The sequence below is a fragment of the Cupressus sempervirens genome, chromosome 1, assembly GCF_028749045.1.
Source record: "Cupressus sempervirens isolate cs-2001-9-10 chromosome 1, ASM2874904v1, whole genome shotgun sequence".
Taxonomy (NCBI): Eukaryota; Viridiplantae; Streptophyta; class Pinopsida; order Cupressales; family Cupressaceae; genus Cupressus; species Cupressus sempervirens.
The window spans coordinates 240,476,306-240,500,128 of record NC_143118.1 but is presented as its reverse complement, the minus strand read 5'-3'; the positions used below and the strand labels follow the sequence as shown (position 1 = coordinate 240,500,128).

General features: G+C 36.7%; 1 protein-coding gene across 1 annotated transcript; it reads right to left on the bottom strand.

Annotated features, from left to right (window-relative positions):
• Nucleotides 1-29: 29 nt before the first annotated feature.
• Nucleotides 30-23,823, bottom strand: LOC149577057 (DEAD-box ATP-dependent RNA helicase 11-like). The gene is made up of 6 exons (XM_089821822.1): nt 22,171-23,823; nt 21,944-22,027; nt 5,044-5,286; nt 4,276-4,443; nt 3,917-4,030; nt 30-1,079 (listed from the first exon to the last, which is right to left on the bottom strand). Exons 1-6 carry the CDS (start codon nt 22,981-22,983, stop codon nt 561-563), a joined length of 1,941 nt encoding a protein of 646 aa, XP_089677948.1. The 5' UTR covers nt 22,984-23,823; the 3' UTR covers nt 30-560.

Here is a 23,823-nt window from a genome sequence, read left to right as displayed (position 1 = left end):
CAACACAAAATGAGATGGGAACTCTTACGGAAGCAAATACATCGCAAATTATGTTGATAGGTAAGCAGTGACCTTTTCCTGCAAATGAGCATTACCTTTACAAAAAGATTACAAGTCAATATAAAACATCCTGGGACAGACTAAAAAGGACCATTCTGCCTTTGTTGACACTAGCAACAATTAGATGAGCAGCTGTTTAAAATTTCAGCTGTTGTTGACAAGAAGCCACTGTTTCAACAGACAGGCTTCACCTCCGAGCCCGCCTAGGAATTACAATTTGTAAGGTGTTACTGCTAGTCACCCCACACCAGAAGCCGGTGGTATCACGTTATTTTTACATGACTATTCATTAATTGTTTATATTTGTTTAACGTGTTACAAAACCCAGCGTAATCCACTTCACTCAATTTCTACGGTGAGGGCAGATTTACTTAAGAAAAACAACATGCAAGGATCAATCCATTTGCAGTTTGAATAAAAAAATGTTTCACCATCTTCCTAGTGATTTTGGCCCTGACCAGCATCATATAAAAAAATCAAGAATCATCCCCAGCATTATTTTAATCCCATGCACTGTCAATGATAGGGCCATCCTGACTGTAACCACCCACAGCAGAGCCACCATATCCTGCACTATATCCACCATAGCTTGAAGTCCCATAGGGATTTCCCCCATATCCACCTCCATAATTATCAGCACCTCCCCTTCCACTGTCTCTTCGAAAATCCCGTCCACCAAACCTGCCTCCACCACGAGGCTTTCTGCCTCCACCATAAGTAGATCTTACAGCATATTTCAATAGCCACTGAGGTACCTCTTGGTTTGACTCTTGCATGAGATCCCCAAGAGACCTAGCTATGTTAATATTGTTGTCATTGAAAAATGCTGTAGCCAATCCTGATTTTCCAGCACGTCCTGTACGCCCTATGCGATGCACATAATCGTCAATGTCATTTGGCAAATCAAAATTAATGACATGAGAAACATGTGGGATATCAAGTCCTCGAGCAGCAACATCTGTAGCTACAAGAATTGGAGTTCTCCCACTCTTAAAAGACCTTAAAGCTTGTTCACGCTCCTGCAACACAAACATAAGCATTACCAAATATATGTATGTCAGAAGGACAATAGAGAAGAGGAAGTTATTCAAAATCACCAAACTACTTATTTCTCTATTTGATATGAAATATTGTCAACCTCTTTCCAGAATGAAAATGTGCTGAAAAAATTAATCAATCAGTAAGAGGTTTACAATTCTAAATATTGCATTGTGCACATGAAACGTACCGAAATGCCTGTTAGTTCAGATGGCTACAACTATCACATCAATCAATTACAAAGACACAACTGAATAAAAATAATTTAACAATGTCTAAAAGTTAAAATCATTCCATCAGAACATCATATGTTCTGTGTTTCAAACTAGCCATAGCATTACTTTTTAACAAAACTGATTCAGAAAGTTGCAAGATTTATTGCAAAGGACATTTTCTATCACTTCAAAATTACTCCACAAAAAATATGGCCTTTAATGATTGAATAAGGAGAATTGAGGTCCTCTTCTAAGTGCCAGTAAAAGATTAATTCATCTAGAGCCTTCAGATGTAAGCATCAGAAAGCTCGGACTAGGAGGATTACGCCATGTCAATAATTAGAGGTATTTCAGTAAACCTTGAAAGCATCCACAGGTTGTGGTGGTGTCTTCAAATATAATTATTTCAGCAGAATATTGTTACAAATTTAAGCCATGGTGATAATTAGATATTTTGGTAAGGCTTAGCCTTCTTGTCCATATAAATGATTTTGTTCAGACTTTTGTGGAATGACAGGTCTCAAGAAGACTCCACTTGAAGAGGTAGATCTCAACCACGACAGTTACTAAATGACTCAAAGCTAATATGGCCAGTCATTGTGAATAAGATGTAGGGTGGTAACAATACTGAGGGAATTACTATTAGCATTAGCTTCTTTACACTGTAAAGTCCTCAATCAGACGGGCAAAATTAATAAAGATGAACTTCTCAAAAGGTCAGGTGAAATTATACCCGTGTGAGGGGTTGAACTTCTCAATAGGACAGACAAAAATGTATCATCATGTAAGGAAGGGGAAGAACAGAGCGTACCAACTCCATAAACGAGGGCAGCTAAACTAATTCTTGAGAAATTACATTTCAAATCAAATTTGAGTGCTTTGTATTACTCCTTGTGAATGTGATAATTATGTCAATCTAAGAAAGCTTTCATGAATCTAGAGGTTTTGGCTAATAAAAGCTTCTTAATGTCCTGAAAGTCTATTGAATATGGTAACAGATCGATGAGGTGGGCAATGACTAGTATGTCTCCCATGACCCAGATGGATCATAAAAAGCTTGATGGGAGCCCTTAGTGTGTTTCAGGCACTGGTAACATGACAATAGCCTGGCTTCACAAATGATTGAAAGCCCTTAGCCACATTTCGGTAATCATGCAACTTGCTGTTGATATTATATAACAGTTAATTGAGCAATTGAGATGGAGCCGATAAAAGTGAGACTGATATCATCACATGAACTTTGCAGTGTAGCAGCATGCTCAACACAGTATTATGACCACATCATAGAAATAATTGCAGTGTCTTGTATTTAATCAGGTTTTTTTCTGCAAACTAGAGACAGTTATTTATCTGGTACATAGTTTCTATATTTAGTGTTCTGCCTTCATGAAGTGCCAAAAAAAATTCAGACAAGTTAGTAGCATGGCTTAAGAATGCCAATGCAAAAAAAGACAAATATCAACTGAGTGTCGTAAAAGTAAGAGGACGGGATTAGTTAGACAATAAGAAAGGATATAAAAGTATATGCCTAAACTATGACAAGGGAAAGCTGAGTAGTACCTCAACTAAAGAGCCCATCAGGATATATAGGTCAGACCAAATAAAACGCGTTTTATCCATTTTCACAGGTGAGATTGTGAACAAACAAGTTGCTTTGGGTCTTAGAAGGGTTTTGTATTCTGTAAAAGTTCACAATAACAAATCAAAGAAGCCATTGACTAAATAGAGAAGAAAGTGATAACTATGAAGCAAACTGACCTAAATGAGATGGGTATCATAGTCAGATGACTGCAACTGGAGAGATAAGAATCAGAACCACAACTCAGACCGAGAAGAGATCTGGGAAGAATTACCAAGTGGGGAACGCTTCCTGTGAAAAACAACAGGGCATGCAGTGATCTCAAACTCATTTTCTGACTTAGTGCAACCCGTTTTCCACAAACAAATGAGAAGTTTTGAGGGAAGCTCTGTTCTGGACAAGTCTCTGATGCCAGGATGCTATTCTGGATTTGCAAGAAGGGATGTGTAATTGGCAAGCAAAAAGACAATGTGCTTGTTACAAACTTAAGCATTTAATTGTGTGATCTAGTTCAAAAAAAGCATTATCAATAAAAGATTAATGGATTGCACATACTGAACAAACCTTAGAATTATCAAATACTTGGAAATTTCAGAAACTACTAAATGTACTCCCTTTTCAATGGATGTGTTTGGATGATATACCATTGCCCATTATTTTATGTTTCTAATTATTATGTTATGCCATAAGTATAAATTGCCTTTCTTCTATGGTTGGTTCAGTTTCTAGATACATGCAACTAATCCATTGTATCTAATCTGCAGTTGGCTCTATTTCTGTTATGGCTCTGGTCATAGTAAAACAAATAATTCAACTATGTAATTGCCTGCTACTATTTTATTTTGCCTCACAGACCTTCTGAATAATATAAATATCTTCCTTGCTATAAAAAGAAACTATCAAACTACAAGGGTACTATGTGAACAGGCATGGTAGACTACACAGGACATAAAAGGAAACATATAGCCAGTGTAAAGACACCAGAGAGCAATTATCTGAAATAACAATGCAATAAACATTTTACCTGCTGTGACCTGTCCCCATGAATAGTTGTTGCAGGAAATCCATTGTTGCACAACCAATATTCCAAGGAATCAGCTCCCTTTTTCGTTTCCACAAAGACCAAAGTCAGCGAATGCTGCAATAACCATTTATTATTATTCTCAGTCAGTACTAAACATGACTAATTTCAACCTAGCATCCTACATATGTGCCATGCCTAAATGAAATGTTAAATGAGCACTAAGATAAGAGCTAGAGAAGGCAAATGTATTATGTCACGCATGATAAATCTCTGATTGCTTTGTTTTCTTCATTCCAGGGTTCTTATGACCAAAATCACATCCCTGTCAAAGAATGATTGTTGCTTGTAATAACAGCTACCTTGCCATGAGTTCCATCAGCTTTTGAAGCATGAAGGAGATCCATCAAGTGGCTTCGCTTATCAGCCTCTTGAACAAATTCAACTCTCTGCATAATAAGATCTGTGCTTGAACCAACCCTTCCCACAGCCAGAAAAATATAATTTGAGAGAAAATCTGCAGCCAGCCTCTGCAAAATAGCAATTCAAAGTCAGAAACATAGAGCAAATCCTTAAAATCGAATCAAGTAGTTCCCAGTCATGTTAGAGGACGGGTATTCAAATCATTTTTAACCAATAACCATAGAAATAAATGAAAGCAAATATGAAGTCTTCCTAGATCAAAAGTAATCATAAAAACAGTATCAGACTTTTAAAATGTACTCCTGCTAGCTGCTAGTTTCAAAATTCAATAGTTCATTAAAGAATCAGATATAACAAAAGTCAAAACTGGTCTTTGTAGACGTTATAAAACAGATAAGATGTTCAGAGCCTTGGGACATAATTAAAGAAGTCAGATTCAATTTCCCTCATAAAGGTCTACCTGGACTTGGACAAGAGGCAATATCTTGTAATAAAACCAAAATGTAAAATTTTATTTTGCTATAGAGAAAAGAAAAAACAAACATTACTAATAAATGCAATTAGACTCGGAAGGACCAACCAGACCTCAAAATACCGAATATTTGCAGGCACACAATTCTAAAAAAATTTAAATGACTTCTTGAAGCTAGTTAATCAAAGAGAAATAAAAACATAATTAAGTAACAGCAAGGCAAACTGATTAACACCTGAATTTCCCTTGGAAATGTCGCACTGAAAAGCATGGTTTGTCTGTGACCTGCTGGAGGCATATCCATCTGTTGAACTATTTTACGGATCTGAGGTTCAAAACCCATATCAAGCATACGATCAGCCTCATCTAAAGCCAAGTAACTGACCATAGATAGTGACACTCTTGCCCTTTCAAGAAGATCCACTAGCCGCCCAGGAGTTGCAACAAGAATATCAACACCCCTCTCCAATTCGCGCAACTGGAAAAAAATATTCACTCAATAAAAATGGGCAGAAATACAGTAAATATTTTTGACAATAAAAAAAGCCGCCCGTCTTTACACAGCATCAACAGGCAGTAATAGAACTCATTTTTTCCACCATAGAAATTTCTAACACATCTCATATCATGATATTAATAAAAATGCTATATATATGCACTGTTTCATTCGGAGAAAAAGGAGAGAAGTCTGCATGTCAGATAAAAAGTGAAATAAAAAATAACAGTTTATCCACCCAAGTAATTAAGGCTCAAAAAATAACGCTGCCGAAGGATTATGATTTATTTTGATACAAACAGCACAACTGGCATAAGATTTGTTTCCTGGATCATCAACCAATGTATTTTGCCAGCATTCCAAGGCACTCTATACAGAAACATATTGACCAGATACACCTGTGTAGATTGGAATTAAATAATTCAAAAAACTCAACCATTGATTACCAGGTCGCCTTGATTTCATAAATAATTTGAAGCCAAAGCCATCATTTAACAGAAAATTGGGAGTAGATATTTATTTATTTGATATCAGTAAAGAAAGCTTCAAAATAGAATTGCATATTTGTCAGCTCACAGGTCATCTGAACATAATGTTTGATAAGCATTTTACAAAGTATAACTATTCCAATTGCTATGTGAGCCTACTGGAGCTCATTGACAGCGCAAATGATTGTTAGAAAAGAGAATGTCACAAATGCTAACATACTAAGCATTAGGATCCATTTTGGCGCTTAAAAACCAAGCATAACTTGTTTGACACCTATCAGTAACATATTTTAGCTTGACACTTATAACATGTTTTAGTTTGACAAATATATAAGTGCTACTATTTCATCTACTCTTTAATTTACTTATCCACTAACTTTCTACATTTCCTTCTGTTAGATTAGGGTTATTTTGTTCTCCACTAATGCAAGTAAACCATAGATTTTGCAACAGGCAGATTCCCAAAGTGCTTCAAACACTACAATAATTTCCCGTGATCCCAGGAACAAATTATCTTAGAAGAAGACTATATTAATAAAATAAAATAAAATAAGGGCCAAGGGTTTATGCCTGGGATGTAGCGGTAATACACTGACCCAATGTGAGTGACATGCAACATACAAACCACATGGATAACCCTTGCACTCAGATTGTGGAAAACATAGAGGAAACGTTTAACTAAAGCACAAGCCAGACAGCAGTGAAAAGCGGTAAACTGACATGATTCTAGTGTATTGTAATGTCCCCTTTTGGGAATTTACTTAACTTCAATTTTCTCAATTAGGGCTTAAATTGTAATGTTTACAATAGAATTAGTCATTTATCTCACTAGATTTTAAGTTATCTTTAACACTCACATCCACCCTTATTACTATTTAAACTCAAAGACGAAAGGAGTAGGTGTTATCCAAGTTGCCTAGAAAGCAACAATGTATCCCCTCAAAGTTTACAGGTCCAAGTCCACATATCACTAAGGCTTGTAAAACGCTGACCCCTACCCTCACTTGGGATAAGATCCATTTGCTTGGATTTATAAAAGCCCCTCCTTGGCAACATCACAACTTCTCTTCACAGATTAGTATAGTAATAGGATGGGAACATATATAATTATAAATGGTTTAATTTATTTATCTTGAACATCATATATATAAATATACACATTATTACGGTCTTCATATTTATCACTATTTATAAAAATATTCAGTATTACTGTAATATAGAAGCACTATTGAATTATCCTGGGGCTCATACAGTACCCCTCTTTAAGACCAACTTGCAGTAACTGTCACTGTCAGTGTTGTTTGTATATTCATATCTTATCCTCTTCCATAGAATAACAGAAAATATGTAGTAAATTTCCTTGTACCCCCTTCCATTGAATGATGGGAAACTTCTCTTATAACTGGGTTCTTAAACGAAGAGTTATATCGGATAAGCCATGTCTCATGTCTTATGGTAATCATACCCTTCAATATGTAATTGTACCATTCCATAACCACTTGATTTGCTTTCAGGCATCGTGTCTCCTCAACATATAACCCAATCACACTAAACAATTCATTTGATTAACATTTGATTTATCGCATGTTGTTGATCTGCCTTCGAAAAGTCATAGCAAAATATGATCATTTATTAATATTTATTTGTTATCACTGCAAATCCTAATCAGTGCCATTACTCATCAAACTCATGCCACGTTAATGTGTTTTTGATAGCTTGACATAATTGTATTGTAATTGATACTGTTCTTGTCAGTGTCTTCTAAGATTGAGTAACCATGCTGTTCATTGTGACTTATTTAAATAATGTAATGTCTTCACTTGATAGCCACGATACCTAGTAAATTTTTCTCTCTGCATAACCTGTTGGCTCCTGATTTAACAAAGTTTGAATAACCAAGTATGCAAGGCAAGAATGCATCGATGGGCAGCTATCTCCAATAATGGACACAATTCACCAAGAATTTGGGCCAACTATAAGGCTACACTCCTTCTTCACTTCAGGCTCTGCAAAACCTAGGCGTGTGAACCTCTTAAGATCTGATTATGTGACCAGTGCAATGAGCATAATCAAGCTCTAGAATAACAGATGAAACCCCTAAATCTTCTATACTTAACAAAGAAATCACAAGCATGAAATAGCTAATAGCATGACTCATGAAACTGGTAAGCTAAGTAAGGGTTAGACTTTGAATAACTTTCAACATAAAAGGGAAAAGATGATTTAATATGTTGATAACAGCAAGACCTAGGTATGAGCAGCGAAGCTGAATGATCCTGCAACTGATCAATGCCTTATCTATTGGACAATAACATGAATTACAACCATACATCTTATGGAAATCTTTGACATAACTCCTACACCAAGATCCCTGATCTATCTTTCACCTTGTGAATAGACATCTGCATCAAAATGAATCTCATACTCGAACTATCCCATCATGAAATCTGCAAACCCTGTGATAAATATCAAGCAATTACATGGCTCTTTGTTCCATCAGCGAGATACTTTAATCACATACATTCTTAAACAAAATGCAACCTAGTTTATGCTCTTTGCTCACAAACTAAAAAAGATTACAAATCCATGAACAGAAGACAAGATTCAGACCGAAATTAAAACCCCTTGCTGTGTTTTTATTCATTTTCCTTGAAAATGAATACATGAAATATGTACAGAAATACTTCGTAATCACCAAACAAATCCAAACTATCTATATAAAAACTGCAATTGCTGTTCATACAAGAAGAAATGCTGGATGTGTGGCTTTCATAGCCTGAGCAGAGCTCCTAGAGCTGAAAATTGAAAACCAACCAACAAACTTTTCAAAAGAGAAGAAGAAAGAAAGTATAGCAAGGAAGCAATTCCCGGATTTGATCAAAAGATGACAAGTGCCCCTTCAAAATTCTTTCTCAAGACGCTGAATAACCTCTCTCCACCTTCTCTCATCGACTGCTAATCATATCCCTTTTGTTTTGTCTTTCCAAATGCAAAATATCTCAGTAAAAGACAAAAATCTAATAACTGAACCCAAATATGTGCCAATTGATCAATTTGAAGCCAAAACACAACAAAGACTCAAACTAACCAGATACAAGAGTCACTGAACATGTTTAAGGTGTTTCTCCACTAAATTCTGCAACTGACAATTCAAAACACATGATAAAACACATAAATCACTCTGAAAGACAAAACCTCTTGTAGCATGCACCAATGACATCCTATGCAAAAACCAACTTCATAATCGGATAGCTCGTTTCCTCCCGGTTCCAACGGTATATTGGAGTCCATATTTCGGTGAAAAACTCCCCCAATTATGCCCCTTTGAAAAAACAAGCTTCCATTTATAGATTTGCATTGAAATGCAAAAATATCTAAAAATTTTAAAATTTCTATTCATTATTCTTTATGGATGAGCGCACATTTTGATAGGCCGGCCTGTGCCACATGTTCACCCACAATGTGCCACGTCATCGCCACTTGGTCCCACGTGTCATCACCACCTCACCGGTTGCTATGTCGCCATGGTTATCTGGTGAGAGCAACTTCGCTTGGCGACATAGCGACCACCATAGGATCTTCCACGTGTCACCATCTTGGTCGCCCGGTCATTGAGCTCGCCACGTCATCATGCTCGTTGGCAAGTTTGTTTAAAATATTTTCACGTCATTATCCGGTTGGCCGGCCACGGGCCCCATAGCGCATTACATGCCTTTCAAAAGGCAGCTCTCTTTTGGACACTTACCATTGGAGTGCGATTATATTTAAAGATTATGAAATATGCCTGCCTGCTGCATGTGGGATATAGCTTTTGGACTGTCTTCCCTTGTTGCCTGTCGTCCCTGTCTCTTTGGCGTGGAGTGTTGTTTGATTGGATGCTCCAACCGTGGATTGCCTTGTTTTTGTAAGGTTCCTCATAACTTGCAGGTTTTTCCTTCATGTATGGGCGGCCTCCTTTATACAATTCGCAGGTCTCCTTTTGCTTGGCTGCCCGGTGACTTCCATACATGGAGTTCTTTATGCCTGCAGCCTATGTCTTTTCTATATTGCATGGAGCTCCCTTTGTCTGTATCGCATTCAGATTTTGGACTTCTATACCCACCAGCTCCTCATCTGCTCATGCTGTGGAGTACAATCATTTAATTCGGAGCAGACGTCTTTATGCTTTGATTCCACCTTTCTGTTGGAATTGCCCCCTGCAAACTCTGCCTTTCTCCAACCTCCAAACCGATTCCTACTTGCTTCATTCAAGCCATGCATGTTACTATGGTCTGAATTTCTTCTGCCCTTCTCCAGCCCCTAAAAATAATTCTTTAATTCCACAAATTTCGCTGCCCTGCTTAGCCCTCCCTGTTTTTATCACCACCAAATATTTTTGAGGAAGCAACTGCAAGATTTTCAACCCGAGCAGTCATACTAGAAAGTTCAGACATCAATGTCTGTACAGTTAATAAGGCATTAGATCGATTAGATGATGCTGTATGTGCAGCCTGCATCAAGCCAAGGTACTCGTGTAGCTGATCCAGCTTGTTTACTGCACGTGCATTTGCCTCTCAAATGAATCTACTGTGTTTTACAGCTGCAGTACCAATGCATTTCGCATTCCTTGCATAAACTGTATGAGTATTTGAAATGGCTTCTGCACCTTTAGACTTCGAAATTTTAATAAATGCTAGCCCAAGCTCTCCCCTGCCGCTCCTCTTTTTCATGGCTTTGCTTGGCTTCTGCACCTTTAGACTTCGAAATTTTAATAAATGCTAACCCAAGCTCTCCCCTGCCGCTCCTCTTTTTCATGGCTTTGCTTTTCATGCTTGGAATTGCTGCTCTAAGGTGGCTCCCCTTTGTATGCACGTGAACCTCTCTTGAACAGCTGCGATTTCCTACTCTTCCTTCTGGCGTCCATGCCCTGTTCTGCTCTTCTCATTTGCTCTGCAGATACGTATATGGAGACAATGCCAGAAAGGAAGACTAGGAATTATGTCATAAAACTTGACTGCTGCAAACCAAGAGTTCGATAGACTGGCCTTGCAAGAAAACAATATCATGCAGCTTCCAAAAATGTGGGCATACCTGCAGCTTGATCTTGCTATGCTCTTTTTTTAGTTCACGTCTATATAAGATAGGCACTAATATTTTCATCTCCTTCTCTATTATTAATTTGTAGATTGAAAATCATGAAGTTTTGATTATAGAGAAAGGACAGAAAATTCAGACATGTTTTTATCCACCCCACCATAAGATAATTTATCAACTATAATTGCAATCTATGAACATATTTTATTTTTAAAATGCCTCAATATATAGCAAGACCCTCATTCAAATTTGTTTTTATCAAGACTTTTGCGGGCCATTTTTCTCCTTATTACTTCAAATAATTTGATCCATTTTATCCAACTTCCCATCACAATCATTTAATGATCATAGTCATTAAAACATCTTCTGAGCTATTTCACTTCCCAATAGCTTATCAATCTGACGGAATTAGTTAGGCCCCAAAGCGGGTCTAGCTAAAAAAAAATTCATTTCAAACAACTGATCCATCAAATTGACCCATTTGGACATCTCAAACTGACAAGATTCAAATTCAATCATCGATTCATTATTTAAAACTCACTTTTAATCAATTCTGCAAATTGTGAATTTGTGTCTAGAGGCCCGCCAGCTGGCCTTAAAAACTGATTCAATCAAGTAACCAGGCCACGAAAATCAGCATGAGTGTTCAATCATATATGCTCTACCATACTGCAAATTCTCAGCCCATGACGAATTCCCAATCAAAAGATTTTAATCGCCGAACATCCATACTTCAATTATCCTGCAGGCAAACACTATTAAAAAAACATAAACTGAACTTTGGGTTCGGCATTAGAAACTGGGTTATTGATCACTTGGGGTTCTGAAAACTAGGATATAGGTTCTTTGCCATTCAAAGGATAAAAATCCATAATTAGGGCTTATGACAAATAACAGGACAGATTTGGCGAATTTCTAAAAACAAGGACTTGGAAATTTTAAATTGGGAAATGTGTCAAAAAGTAATTTTTGGTAAATGGATGGACATACAAAAGTATGCAGATGGATTCGTCATGACTTGGGAATTGGCATACTTCAAGGATTTCCAAGACACAACGCAATGGTACAATCCATTTAGGCTTACCAATCACAGGATCAAAGTTATAACGTGCCGAACAGGAGTACGGATCAATCTGGATACCAGTCATAACAAAACAATGTAAACTGGATTTTTAATCATGTTAGCAAACTAATCAAATGGATTCATCATGATCTCAAAATTGGAACATATGAAATGTTTGACCCCTGGAACAAAATGCAAAAAAAAATTCTTCATTTGGATCAACTGGGTCAAAGATATAATTGGTCGAACAGGGCTTCCCAGAATTGTGAACAGCTACATAAATGCATGAAACAGTAAGTGACCAACTTTGAGGGGTTCAAAACCTAGTCAAACGGATTCGAAATGGGCTGAAAATCGGAACACATGTTCTTTGATATGCATATTAAACATCCCCAAAGTGGCGGGTCATGACACATTTCTAGGTAAAAGATATTCAAAGACAAACTGAGCTACTGTACGCATTTTGACACCTGGGCAGAATTGCAAATTTTGATACTAGCTCAAAATGGGACTTCACCGAATGATTCGGGATGGAAAAATAACATTGTGGATCACATGCATATGTCAAATGAAAGGTGTCAAGCCACTCAAACACCATCTAGGCCTCAAACTGACAACCGGCTACATATGCATAAAAAGCATCCATAGGGCATTGGTTCTTCAAAACTTTCAATATGTGACTGAAAATTGACCATGCAATTTTGGTCAATTTTCAGTACCAACATACCAATGATAAAATATCGTCTTATTTTGACTCAATTCATTATTTATCCTTTTATTCTATGGCGGTGAATAATTTCTAACCTCTGTACTACGTCAAACATTTGAATAGTTTAGTCCCTTAATATTTCATAAATATGATAAAATTATGGATTGTGGACAATAGATATCATTTGAGGAAGCCTTGAGCTGGCCAGCTTAGCATGAGGATTAAATAGATATTATAGTCTGCAGAATTGAGATAGATATATTTTCCAAGTTTATTTCCTGCTGTTCAGTAATTCTCAATTGATGTGAGCATACCAATCTCTTTGTTAAAAATTATAATATTGCTTTGATTAAAAATAGTATAAATATAGGTAGTACTGAAATATTTACTCTATCAAGAATGTATCAGCATTTGCTTTATTAACATTAGCAATATAATTAGTATATATATGTTTGATATTTATTTAATAATATTGTATATAATTTATTAACAACATTATTACTAATATATATTCATAGATTATTTTACTAATAATCCTAATAATTTTATTTATTTATATTTCAATCCTATTATGACAATATTAAAAATTCATTACTACAGGGTGGTTTTCAAGACAATTTAATAGGAGAAATAAAAGCACCTACAAATAAAGAATTAAAATCTTGCTTTGGGATGTCCTCATCTCTGCCTAAATATCTTTTACATAAAGAATATAAGTGTTTCCTCAGGATGCATCCTCGAGGACAAGAACTGCTCATCCATGACAGTTTTCTCCATCAAAACTGACACATCCTTAGTTTTCACTAGCTGTGGAAATGTTCTGGCATACCAAGAGCATCAGGACATCTCCTCCGCTTCTGCACCTTTTAAACAGCAAAAGAAAAAAATGTGGAAGGCTTCCCATGACCTTGTTGTGTCTAAGATCAAACCTTTTTAAATCTAGCTTTAAGTTTTCCAAATTTAACAAAGTTAAAAGGGCAGCACTAGCCCACTGGAATTGTACAGAGGGCTTGTCCCTCAGACTTATTTTGAGTTTTACGGAAAGGGATTGACAAAATAGTTGATAAGCATCAACTCCCTGCTTCCATTTTGTTATGCGAAAGGAAGAATATAGACAAGAGACCATCGTTGGTTTAATCAAGATAAAATTACAGCCATCAATGAAAGTTAGGGGCAGGTTGAATTGAAAGCCAACTAGCCATCTCATCTTATTGGTAGTGAAAGGTTTACTACAGTGCTGGTTATGAGCCTTGCTCTGGATGCAGTTAGAGTCACCATTAAAACACCAAAGCATAGGATACAAAATAAAATATGTTTTATTGTTCCTCTTCTTTAGGTTTGAAATAATATCAGACAGACAGACTCAAGGCACCTACATGGTTGTGCTTTAAGAGTTGTATACTTTCTACGGGTTTGAATTTGTATTTAGCTTATTTGCGCAGATTTATAAATTGCAATATTGCTATCAGGATTCATTTATGTAGTTTTTGAGTCAAACTCATTGACCCATGTTTCAGGATTAACGAGAACCCATCTCTCGTGAGAATGAATGGAACATTTAGCACTCATTGCGTCTAGATGATGCTCACAGAGGTGGGACACCGGTTCTTCTCAGAAGTTTCCTCCATGGTTAAAACCCACTTCACTTGCAACCCCATTTGCAAAAACCTTCAGCAAAGTTGTGCCTTATGAACCATTGATTAGAAAGCCCCTAAAGCTCATCAATTGATAAGGTAGGAGATATTATCCACAGCAAGTCAAATTGTGATATTGCTATCAGGAGTCAACTGTGTAGTTTTTGGGACAAACTAATTGACCAATGTTTCATGAGTGGTGGTTCACAAGAAGCCATCTCTCATGAGAAAGAATGGAACACTTAGCACTCATTGCATCTAGGCGATGTTCACAGAGGTCATTAAATCAACAAGCACTATAATGATTAAACTGCTCAGTCACAATAATTAAAAACAATAGTTGTAGGTATGCTTTGATAGAAAGGAAGGACCTTCAAGTTATTTTTAAAGACCTTCAAATAGTGTACAAAATTTGGGGCTTTGAAGTCATCTATAAAATTAAGCCACAAAGTATCAAAGTGAAATATCTATGTAACCCAGGGCCAAAACCAGTGTTGCTTCAAGACAAGTCCAAAACAGTTACCCAAAGTTAGCATTGCTCCAAGACAAGTCCAAAAATAGGTACCCCAAAATAATGTTGCTGCAAGAGTAGTCCATGAAAAAACATTCTTAAAGTTTTCATTTTAGTCTAACCTGTTTGTAAAGTCAACGAGATGCATACACCCTATTGGTAAGCAACTTATAATGACTGTAGAAACACACAAGTCAGGAATATAAACTCTCAACTTAAAACTGAGAATGAAATAAAAAAATGTTGCATACACCAGAAGGTCTTTTAATTAACCTGCTGTTCTTTAATTTCTATACCATTGCCCACATTATGCATATATAGATTAATGCTACTGAAAATAATGTACAATATTGATTGGAGATGAGTTAAAATAGATTTCAAGCAACCAAGAAAAGATGGGTGAATAAAACAATGGACAGAAAGCAACTATGACTATTGGCAAATAAAAATAACAGATAGGTGAGAACAAAATTCTACTGAACATCACTACTAGAATGCAAAGGCAAGAGAACTTGTCATACATGTTGGATTTATTCATGGTGGACTCTTAAGGTACAGCACCCAATGGAGCAAGAACATCAGGTAAAATGCAAATCATAGGATTAATTAAATAAAACTGCCATACAGAATCACAGCCTTATTTAAGACCTTGTCTCTAAAGCAGTGAAAAAGACTTGAGTTGACAAGCTGTTGGATCTTGCAATCCAAAAGTTGTTTGTTTTTATTTGTGTTAATTTGTTATGTTAGAGCATGGGTAATAATTGTAATGTCCCCTTTTTGGAATTGCCCTAATCTTTGCCCTAGAATCACAAATTTCATTACAATTAGAATTGCAAGAGGGTTAGAGATATAACTTTACTAATTAAATTGCCTTTTTACAAAATAATTCATGTTTTAAGACTTGCAACACCAAAAAGGATCAAGAGCACAAACATACATTAATGGATCAAACGTATATAATCTATCTTTTTTTTCTATAAAGAGGATTTCAATTTATTACATTAAATGTGTAGTGTTTTTCCCTCTTAGAGATGAATGGAGATATTAGAAAAAGGGTGACCTAGCCCAACACTAGGCCCAAGAGCAGAATCCTATCCCCCTTGGTCCCATGCTTTGTGGGGTTGGCGTTGTTAGAAATGGGAAATACTGAGAGGGGGGGTGAATCGGTATTCCACAAACTTTTGCCCAACTATGGATATCTTTGAATATCTTTAAGCATGCATATAAGATTAAACTGAAAAGTAAACATAATAATAACACGGTGCAACTCATAACACCATTATTTGTTATCTAGGGGAACCCTGGCCAAGTGAAAACACTGGTGGGGATTGTATCCAACAAAATAATCCACTAATCAAAAGTATCTTGTGAAAGATATTGACCCTGTTAGAAAGTCTATTACATCCATAAGTGCATATGCCCTTGTTAAGAGGACTAGGCCTTGTTAGAAGCCTCAACCCTGTTAGGAGTTGATATTACAATTACAAATGTAGCAAGTTGAGCCCACTGCCCAAACATGCATATACAAAAGTACAATTTGTATGCAAAAGGTAATAATTCATTTTTTTGGACTTGCAATGCCAAAAAGGAACAAGAGCACAAACATACATTCAAAGATCAAAAGTATATAATCTATCTTTTTATTTCTATAAAGAGAATTCCAATTTATTACATTAAATGTGCAGTGTTTTTCTCTCTTAGAGATGAATGGAGATATTAGAAAAAGGGTGACTTAGCTCAACACTAGGCCCAAGAGCAAAATCCTATCCCCCTTGGTCCCATGCTTTGTGGGGTTGGCATTGTTAGAAATGGGAAATACTGAGAGGGGCAGGGGCGGGGCAGGGGAGGGTGGGGTGAATCAATATTCCACAAACTTTTGCCCAACTATGGATCTTTAAACATCTTTAAACATGCATATAAGATTAAACTGAAAAGTAAACATAACAGTAACACAATGCAACTCATAACACCATTACTTGTTATCTAAGGGAACCCTAGCCAAGGGAAAACACTGGTGGGGATTGTATCCACAAAATGATCCACTAACCAAATGTATCTTGTGAAAGATATTGACCTTGTTAGAAGTCTATTAGATCCGTATAGTGTATATATCCTTGTTAGAGGACTAGACCTTGTTAGAAGCCTCAACCCTGTTAGGAAATGGTATTACAATTACAAATGTAGCAAGTTGAGCCCACTGCCCAAACATGCATATACAAAAGTATAATAATTCATGTTTTAGGAATTGCAACACCAAAAAGGAACAAGAGCACAAACATACATTAATGGATCAAAGGTATATAATCTATCTTTTCATTTCTATAAAGAGGATTCCAATTTATTGCATTAAATGTGTAATGTTTTTCTCTCTTAGAGATGAATGGAGATAAAAAGGGTGGCCTAGCCCAACACTAGGCCCAAGAGCAAAATCCTATCCCTAGTCTCATGCTTTATGGAACTGGCATTGTTAGACATGGGAAATACTGGGGGACGGGTGTGAATCAGTATTCCACAAACTTTTGCCCAACTATGGATATCTTTGAACATGTTTAAGCATGCATATAGGATTAAAGTGAAAAGTAAACATAAGAGTAACACAATGCAACTCATAACACCATTATTTGTTATGTAGGGGAACCCTGGCCAAGGAAAAACACCGATGGGGATTATATCCACAAAATGATCCACTAATCAAAAATATCTTGTGAAAGATATTGACCCTGTTAAAAGTCTATTACATCCATATAGTGTATCTGTCCTTGTTACAGGACTAGGCCTTGTTAGAAGCCTCAACCCTGTTAGCAATTGGATTACAATTACAAATGTAGCAAGCAAAGCCCACTGCCCAAACATACATATACAAAAGTATAATCTGTATACCAAAGGTATACATACAAAAACCTTTCTGACAATGCTGATATTCTAACAATTGTTAAAGACTTTCTACACAATCTGACCCAGAAAATAACAGCTCCATAATTCATGGATTGTGGAAATCTCCTAACTGCAATGCTGATATCTTCAATATCTGATTTGTCATTTGTAGCTCTCTTCACAAAACTTCACATGAACTGCCTTAGCTCTGCTATAAGGTAAAATTTGCATCATGTAATATTCATAATACAATGACATAGTCATCACCCTACTTCACATACAAAACTCTTTCCTTTATACCCAACTGTTATGTCCAATTGGCCTTCAAGTGTTCACACGTGCTATCAAAATCAAAATGACCTTTGACCCACTTAAGGTAACATCTAGGATGTCATCCCATAATAGTTAAGTAATTTGGTCAACCAAAATGATTCCTTAACACAATTAATCATTCTCTCAACTCTGTCATGTTTTGTTTGTGCAAACTTGTAACTAATAAATCGCTGATTTCTCTGTCCGTACTCTCGGATATAGAATCCTCATACCATGTACTACCTTCTATCAAATGCTCACGTGCCAAAATACTGTTAGTGAAGTACGCTAACCAAAAAGGTGTCTCTGTTGGCAATTACTCTTCATAACACTTAGACAATTTTCTAGTCTTCATACCAAAAACACACCTTCATATCTTCCTGAGTTGCCATAAATGACAACACTAAAGTATATCCATACAATCCTCTTAGCCAAATTGCCAACAACCATACCAAGTGGGACTCACCATTCCCCCTTATTGTAACTTCTTCTGCACATGTAGATCATACCTTGCAAGATAGTGCCTTTGTATAATGTAACTAGTGCCAATTCCTCCGCAAGAATTTGCATGCCCTACCTAGTGCCTTTGTATGTGCAGGCCTTACCTTATCTTGTGAGGCAATGATCTTAATTCATTTGGTATGTATCTTGTTTATATGATTTATTTATATGCTAATAATGATAGACTTATGAATATGCTAGAAATTACAAATATATTGAAGAGCACATATATGACAGTATTTACTTATATTTCTATATCACAGTCGGTATAAACCACAACCATTTACAAATATACATAAAAGTTCCATATATATCTATATATATACATAACACACACACACATAACAGACATTGTGTAGAAATTAGTCTGCATTCGAGAAACAGTAAAATATATATAAGTATATACACGGTGTTCAGAATATAACACACCGCTCATATATTCTCATTCATACCACCCAGCAAGTGGAATAGAATTCTGATTATACATACTTCTAGGTTTAGTTCATCTTATTATCCTTGTCACTATTTCTTTTCTGATAAATGTTTCCAGTCACAGTAATGGTCTTCCTTCTGTCCCACAATGGAGGAGTTGGTGTGGACATAATGCCCTGTCAGCAGCCACAACTTTTCTTGTTGGAGTCTCATACCAGTTCATGGACAAATGACACCTGGAGAAGTATGTTCGGGGAAGTCTATTAGTATTGGGTAAACTAAATATCAATTAAAATAATATATCCAATCGTCGCTTAGTTCATATTAATTAACATTAATATATACCAGATCAAACATATTAAATATAATATTAATATATTGACTGTAATATTAATAAATATAAATGTAACCATATTAAATATATCAATTTATGGATTATATTCTTTTATATAATATCAATATTATAGTTAAATAATAATAAATCATACTGCTATTTATTATTATTTATCCATTTGTTAATTTATTTTTATTATTTATTATTAAATCATATTCTAAAACAGGGATGATGGAATTAGGGTTTCAAACAAGGGGATATGACAATAATCATGAAGTAATGTTGTATATTGTTTGTGTCAGTTAAATGGTAGACCTAAATATAATTTTATCATTATTTTATTGTACGGATGGTTGGATTGTCTGATAGGTTAGCTGGTGAAAGGTTCCCAAGCAGTTGTACAAGTAAAACATATTAGTCTTATATAAGCCAATATATTTTGAGCTGTAATTTATCCAAGCAAGACCATTCAAATAATAATATAGCCTTTCAATTTCAGCTGAATTCAAAAATATAATCTGCACCTTATATATTCAGTGTTACACGGGGACTCACACCCCCCTCCCAAACCTCAGAGTACCCATCCCCGAGACATCCCCGCATCGGGTACTCACATACCCAAGTACCCCCACCTCCGCTAGTATGGGGACTTGGAAATCAATTTGACTTTTGCTTTTTGAATGTTACTATTGGGTATGTAATATGTTACAATGTTGAATGTTCAATGGTTCTACTTCATGTTGCAATTTAGCTATGTTCAAGTATTTTAATTTGGTATGTTCTACTTAAACATCATTTCATAACAAGCATTTCAAGTTCTATATGTATACTATACAACACTCCTCCCTTACCGTCCTCCCCTTGCCACCATCCCACCGCCGTCTCGAAAATGAGTCATATTTTCCCCCCATACCGGAAACTTGTTCCATTGTCCCGCCATCTCAACGTACCCCAATACTGGGGTAACATTGTAAACATTTGAATTTTACATCAGAAGCCAGGCACAAGAGAATTATGGAGAAATAAAATGAATGGCATTTGTTTATCCTCATTGGATCTTCTGAAATTCGACCTTCAACATTCAAAATAAATTTAATTCAAGAAGATTTAGTCAATTTTACCATCCTCCCCTTGCCACCATCCCACCGCCGTCTCGAAAATGAGTCGCATTTTCCCCCCGTACCGGAAACTTGTTCCACTGTCCCGCCATCCCAACGTACCCCAACACTGGGGTAACATTGTAAATATTTGAATTTTACATCAGAAGCTAGGCACAAGAGAATTATGGAGAAATAAAATGAATGGCATTTGTTTATCCTCATTGGATCTTCTGAAATTCGACCTTCAACATTCAAAATAAATTTAATTCAAGAAGATTTAGTCAATTGTACTTGACTTCACCCTTAAAAAAACTAGGCTGAATGAATATTGTCAAAAATAGAGTTAGATGAAATAAAATAAATGTCAAAAAATAAACAATGAATGTTAACAGAACTAATAATTACAGCCAACTATGCTAACAGAAGAAAGGACTCCTATAGAACCGCGCTTAAGCACTACCTCAAGTCTCGACCACATATAAGTTTATAACATAAGAAAAATGTTAAAAACAGATATAGGGGCATGCCCTACAATAATCCCCTTATAATAGTAGTGAGGGGCCCGCGTTCAGACTATTCCTACTAGAAGACTGCTCTTGGGCCCCCCTGACGGTGCATGCAGAGGTTTCTAGTTGGCTGAATCGAGAGCCCCTGCAGAGCCCAAAGTCCTACCGTATTTCAGCAGAGGCCATTCAAGTAACGATAAAACACCTAGGAGATTTTAAAACAATAAAGTGGCTGTAGAATAAGGAATTGTCATTCTGTCAGTGACCAAGACACTGACATCACAGTATAACAAATGTCCTGTGTAGATTGACTACAGCTAACAGAAGCCATCCTTGAACATAGCACAGAGGTCCCCATTCTCCTAAGCTATCCCCAGGAGAGTCACCAAACTGCTAATTAAAGCCTGGCAATGAAAATTGGCCTGCACACTGTAAAGAGATAAAACACCAGACAATGTCTCATAGAAGTGAAGAAATAACATCAGACTACATTAGAGTGAAGGTGTAATGTTGTCTTGAGTCTCACTAACCTTGAACTGTTGTGCCAATGCTCCGGATGACAATTCTAAACTTTCAAGCTTTCTAAACATTGTTATAGAATGTTAAGACTTGTTGCCTGATACATGTTTTCCAACAATAAAAAGTTGCATTGTACCCTTACTGTCTGTGGATGAAATAAACAACTTGATCACTACAATTGAGCTACTGAAATAGAAAGCATTTAGTGAATAAGTTTCTTGCCTCTGTTTCAAATGCATATGTTTCTGGGTACTAAATTTGAAAAAGCTTAAAGCTAAATTTGATAAATTAAAAAGACCCGGGGATCAAAAAAGGAATTGCTACTAATCGAATAGAGACATAAAAGGCATATTTCTATAAGCTAACCTATAAAAAAGACACTCATATTCTAATGTTAGTTTTCTTATAGATAAAATTAAATATTCATAGTTTTTGTGTAGTATTAACAAGGACAGGCTTACAAACCTGCTGGTTAAAAGTTGACCTATAAAAAAGGCACTCGTATTCTATTGTTTAGTTTCTTATAAAGAAAGTTAAATGCTCATAGTTGCTGTGTAGTATTAACAAGGACAGGCTTACAAACCTGCTGGTTAATGGGCGCGCCTCCATATGCAACAACTACCTTGACACCAGTTTGATATGCAAACTTTCTAGCCTCCTCGTGTATCTAGAAAACAGTTACGTCCAGCCAAAAGGTGTCCGAGATTCAAAAAATATGTACAAAAACCCAACTGCAAAAATACATCGCCACAGGAATATCCAGGGCAGATAATTATATAATAAGCATCTCAACCCAAAAATCAATCTCACCTGACTTGACAACTCTCTTGTTGGAGAAAGAATAAGTGCTAATGGCATTGATGTCCGTGCTCCACGAGGTCGCTGGGGTGTCTGGCCCCTCATAATTCCTGCGATTATTGGGAAACAAAATGCAGCAGTCTTCCCAGAACCTGTTTGGGCACAGGCCATAAGATCCCGTCCAGCAAGAGAAATAGGTATTGCATACCGCTGTACAGGAGTCGGCCTAACATACTTGCACCTCTTAATATTCTGGTTGAGGGCATCCCCCAAATCAATTTCTGCAAATGTATTTACGGGAGGGGGAACATTTTCCCCACTGGTGTCCACGGGGATATCTTCATAAGCATCAAAGTTGATACCAGTATTTTCCTGCTCTGCTGGTTTCTCCTTTTCCAATTCATCATCATCACCAAAAGGATTCACTTCCCGCTCCTTACCCCTACTGTCCCAACCACCAGATCTGATACTGCTACTCCAACCACCAACGCCACGGCCCCTGCCACCACCACCGCCTCCACGATACCCCCCATAAGTTTGCCCTCCTCCATAACCTGACCCTAATCCTCCGCTCTCCCGATTGCCCCAAGCAGAGCGCGATGGAGGATACGCAGAACCGGAACCGGAACCGGGCCTAGATGCTGATCCCAATTCAACAGGAGCAGCAACAGTGGCCGGTTCACTTGAAACTTGTGTTGTTCGATTTCGCAAATGAGGAGGCACATAAGCCGGTTTAACAGATGCCCCGCGGGCAGATGAACCTCTACTATCAGCTACATTTTCCGCTTCTGAGTTTGGTACCGAGTCTCCCCAAGAAGTTGGCATAATTGAAAATCTCAGATAACTTCAAAAATTCACTCACACAATCAGCTCCTCTTACCTCCCAACTTCTGTAAACTGCCCGCAATTTCCCAAACACAAATTCCTTTCGTACGGACACTCTTTTTTCCACAAAAATCAACCAAACCTTTCAGCAGATTAAAGCGCGAGTAAAAGTCTTACCCAAAGAAACGCTCTCTCCACAGATTTAAAGCCGAATATAAATAAATATCAGTCCTATCTACGGTTTTCAGGAAGAAAAGGCTGGAGATAATAAATTTCACAAGATCCTCGTCTACTACAAATTAACCCTAACAATACTATCACTACGACTAATAACAACACCTTAACTCCACTTGTATTTCGTATTTTTTCCCTAAATCTCCACGGCAAAACTCTTCCCCCAAAACGAGAAATCCTAATATAAAAGCTTCCGTTTTTTCACTTAATATTCGTCGAAACCCTTCTCCTGAAACTTTCCAACCGTATTTCCCATGAATCCACCGTCTCTAAACAACTATTCAAACAAAACCCTTCGGATTTTTTTGGTTCAAATTGTTCAAAAGCCGACAAAGACTTTAAAAAACGAGCATGTACATGAACAATTTTTTTTTTTCAAAAAAGGACCTTTCTGAATGTACCTCTTCCCGATTGCTTTCTTTCAGCTTCTTCCTTTCTCCAACTACTGTAAAAGGAAACAAAATTGTACCAGAGATGAATAAAAAAACCAAAAGAGTCTCGTTGTCAAAACAGAAGTGCAAAAAGAGGGAGAAGATGAAAGAGAGAGTGCAACGGAAGAACAAACAAGAGGAGCGTGTGGTGTATTTTGACGGGCTGACGTCATAT

Excerpts from the sequence above, each read along its gene's own strand:
- LOC149577057 (XM_089821822.1), bottom strand. The coding sequence starts at position 22,983 with ATGCCAACTTCTTGGGGAGACTCGGTACCAAACTCAGAAGCGGAAAAT. Across the intron at positions 22,028-22,170 it reads CAAGAGAGTTGTCAAGTCAG|ATACACGAGGAGGCTAGAAA; the intron begins GTGAGATTGATT and ends ACTGTTTTCTAG. Across the intron at positions 5,287-21,943 it reads GCGCGCCCATTAACCAGCAG|TTGCGCGAATTGGAGAGGGG; the intron begins GTTTGTAAGCCT and ends ATTTTTTTCCAG.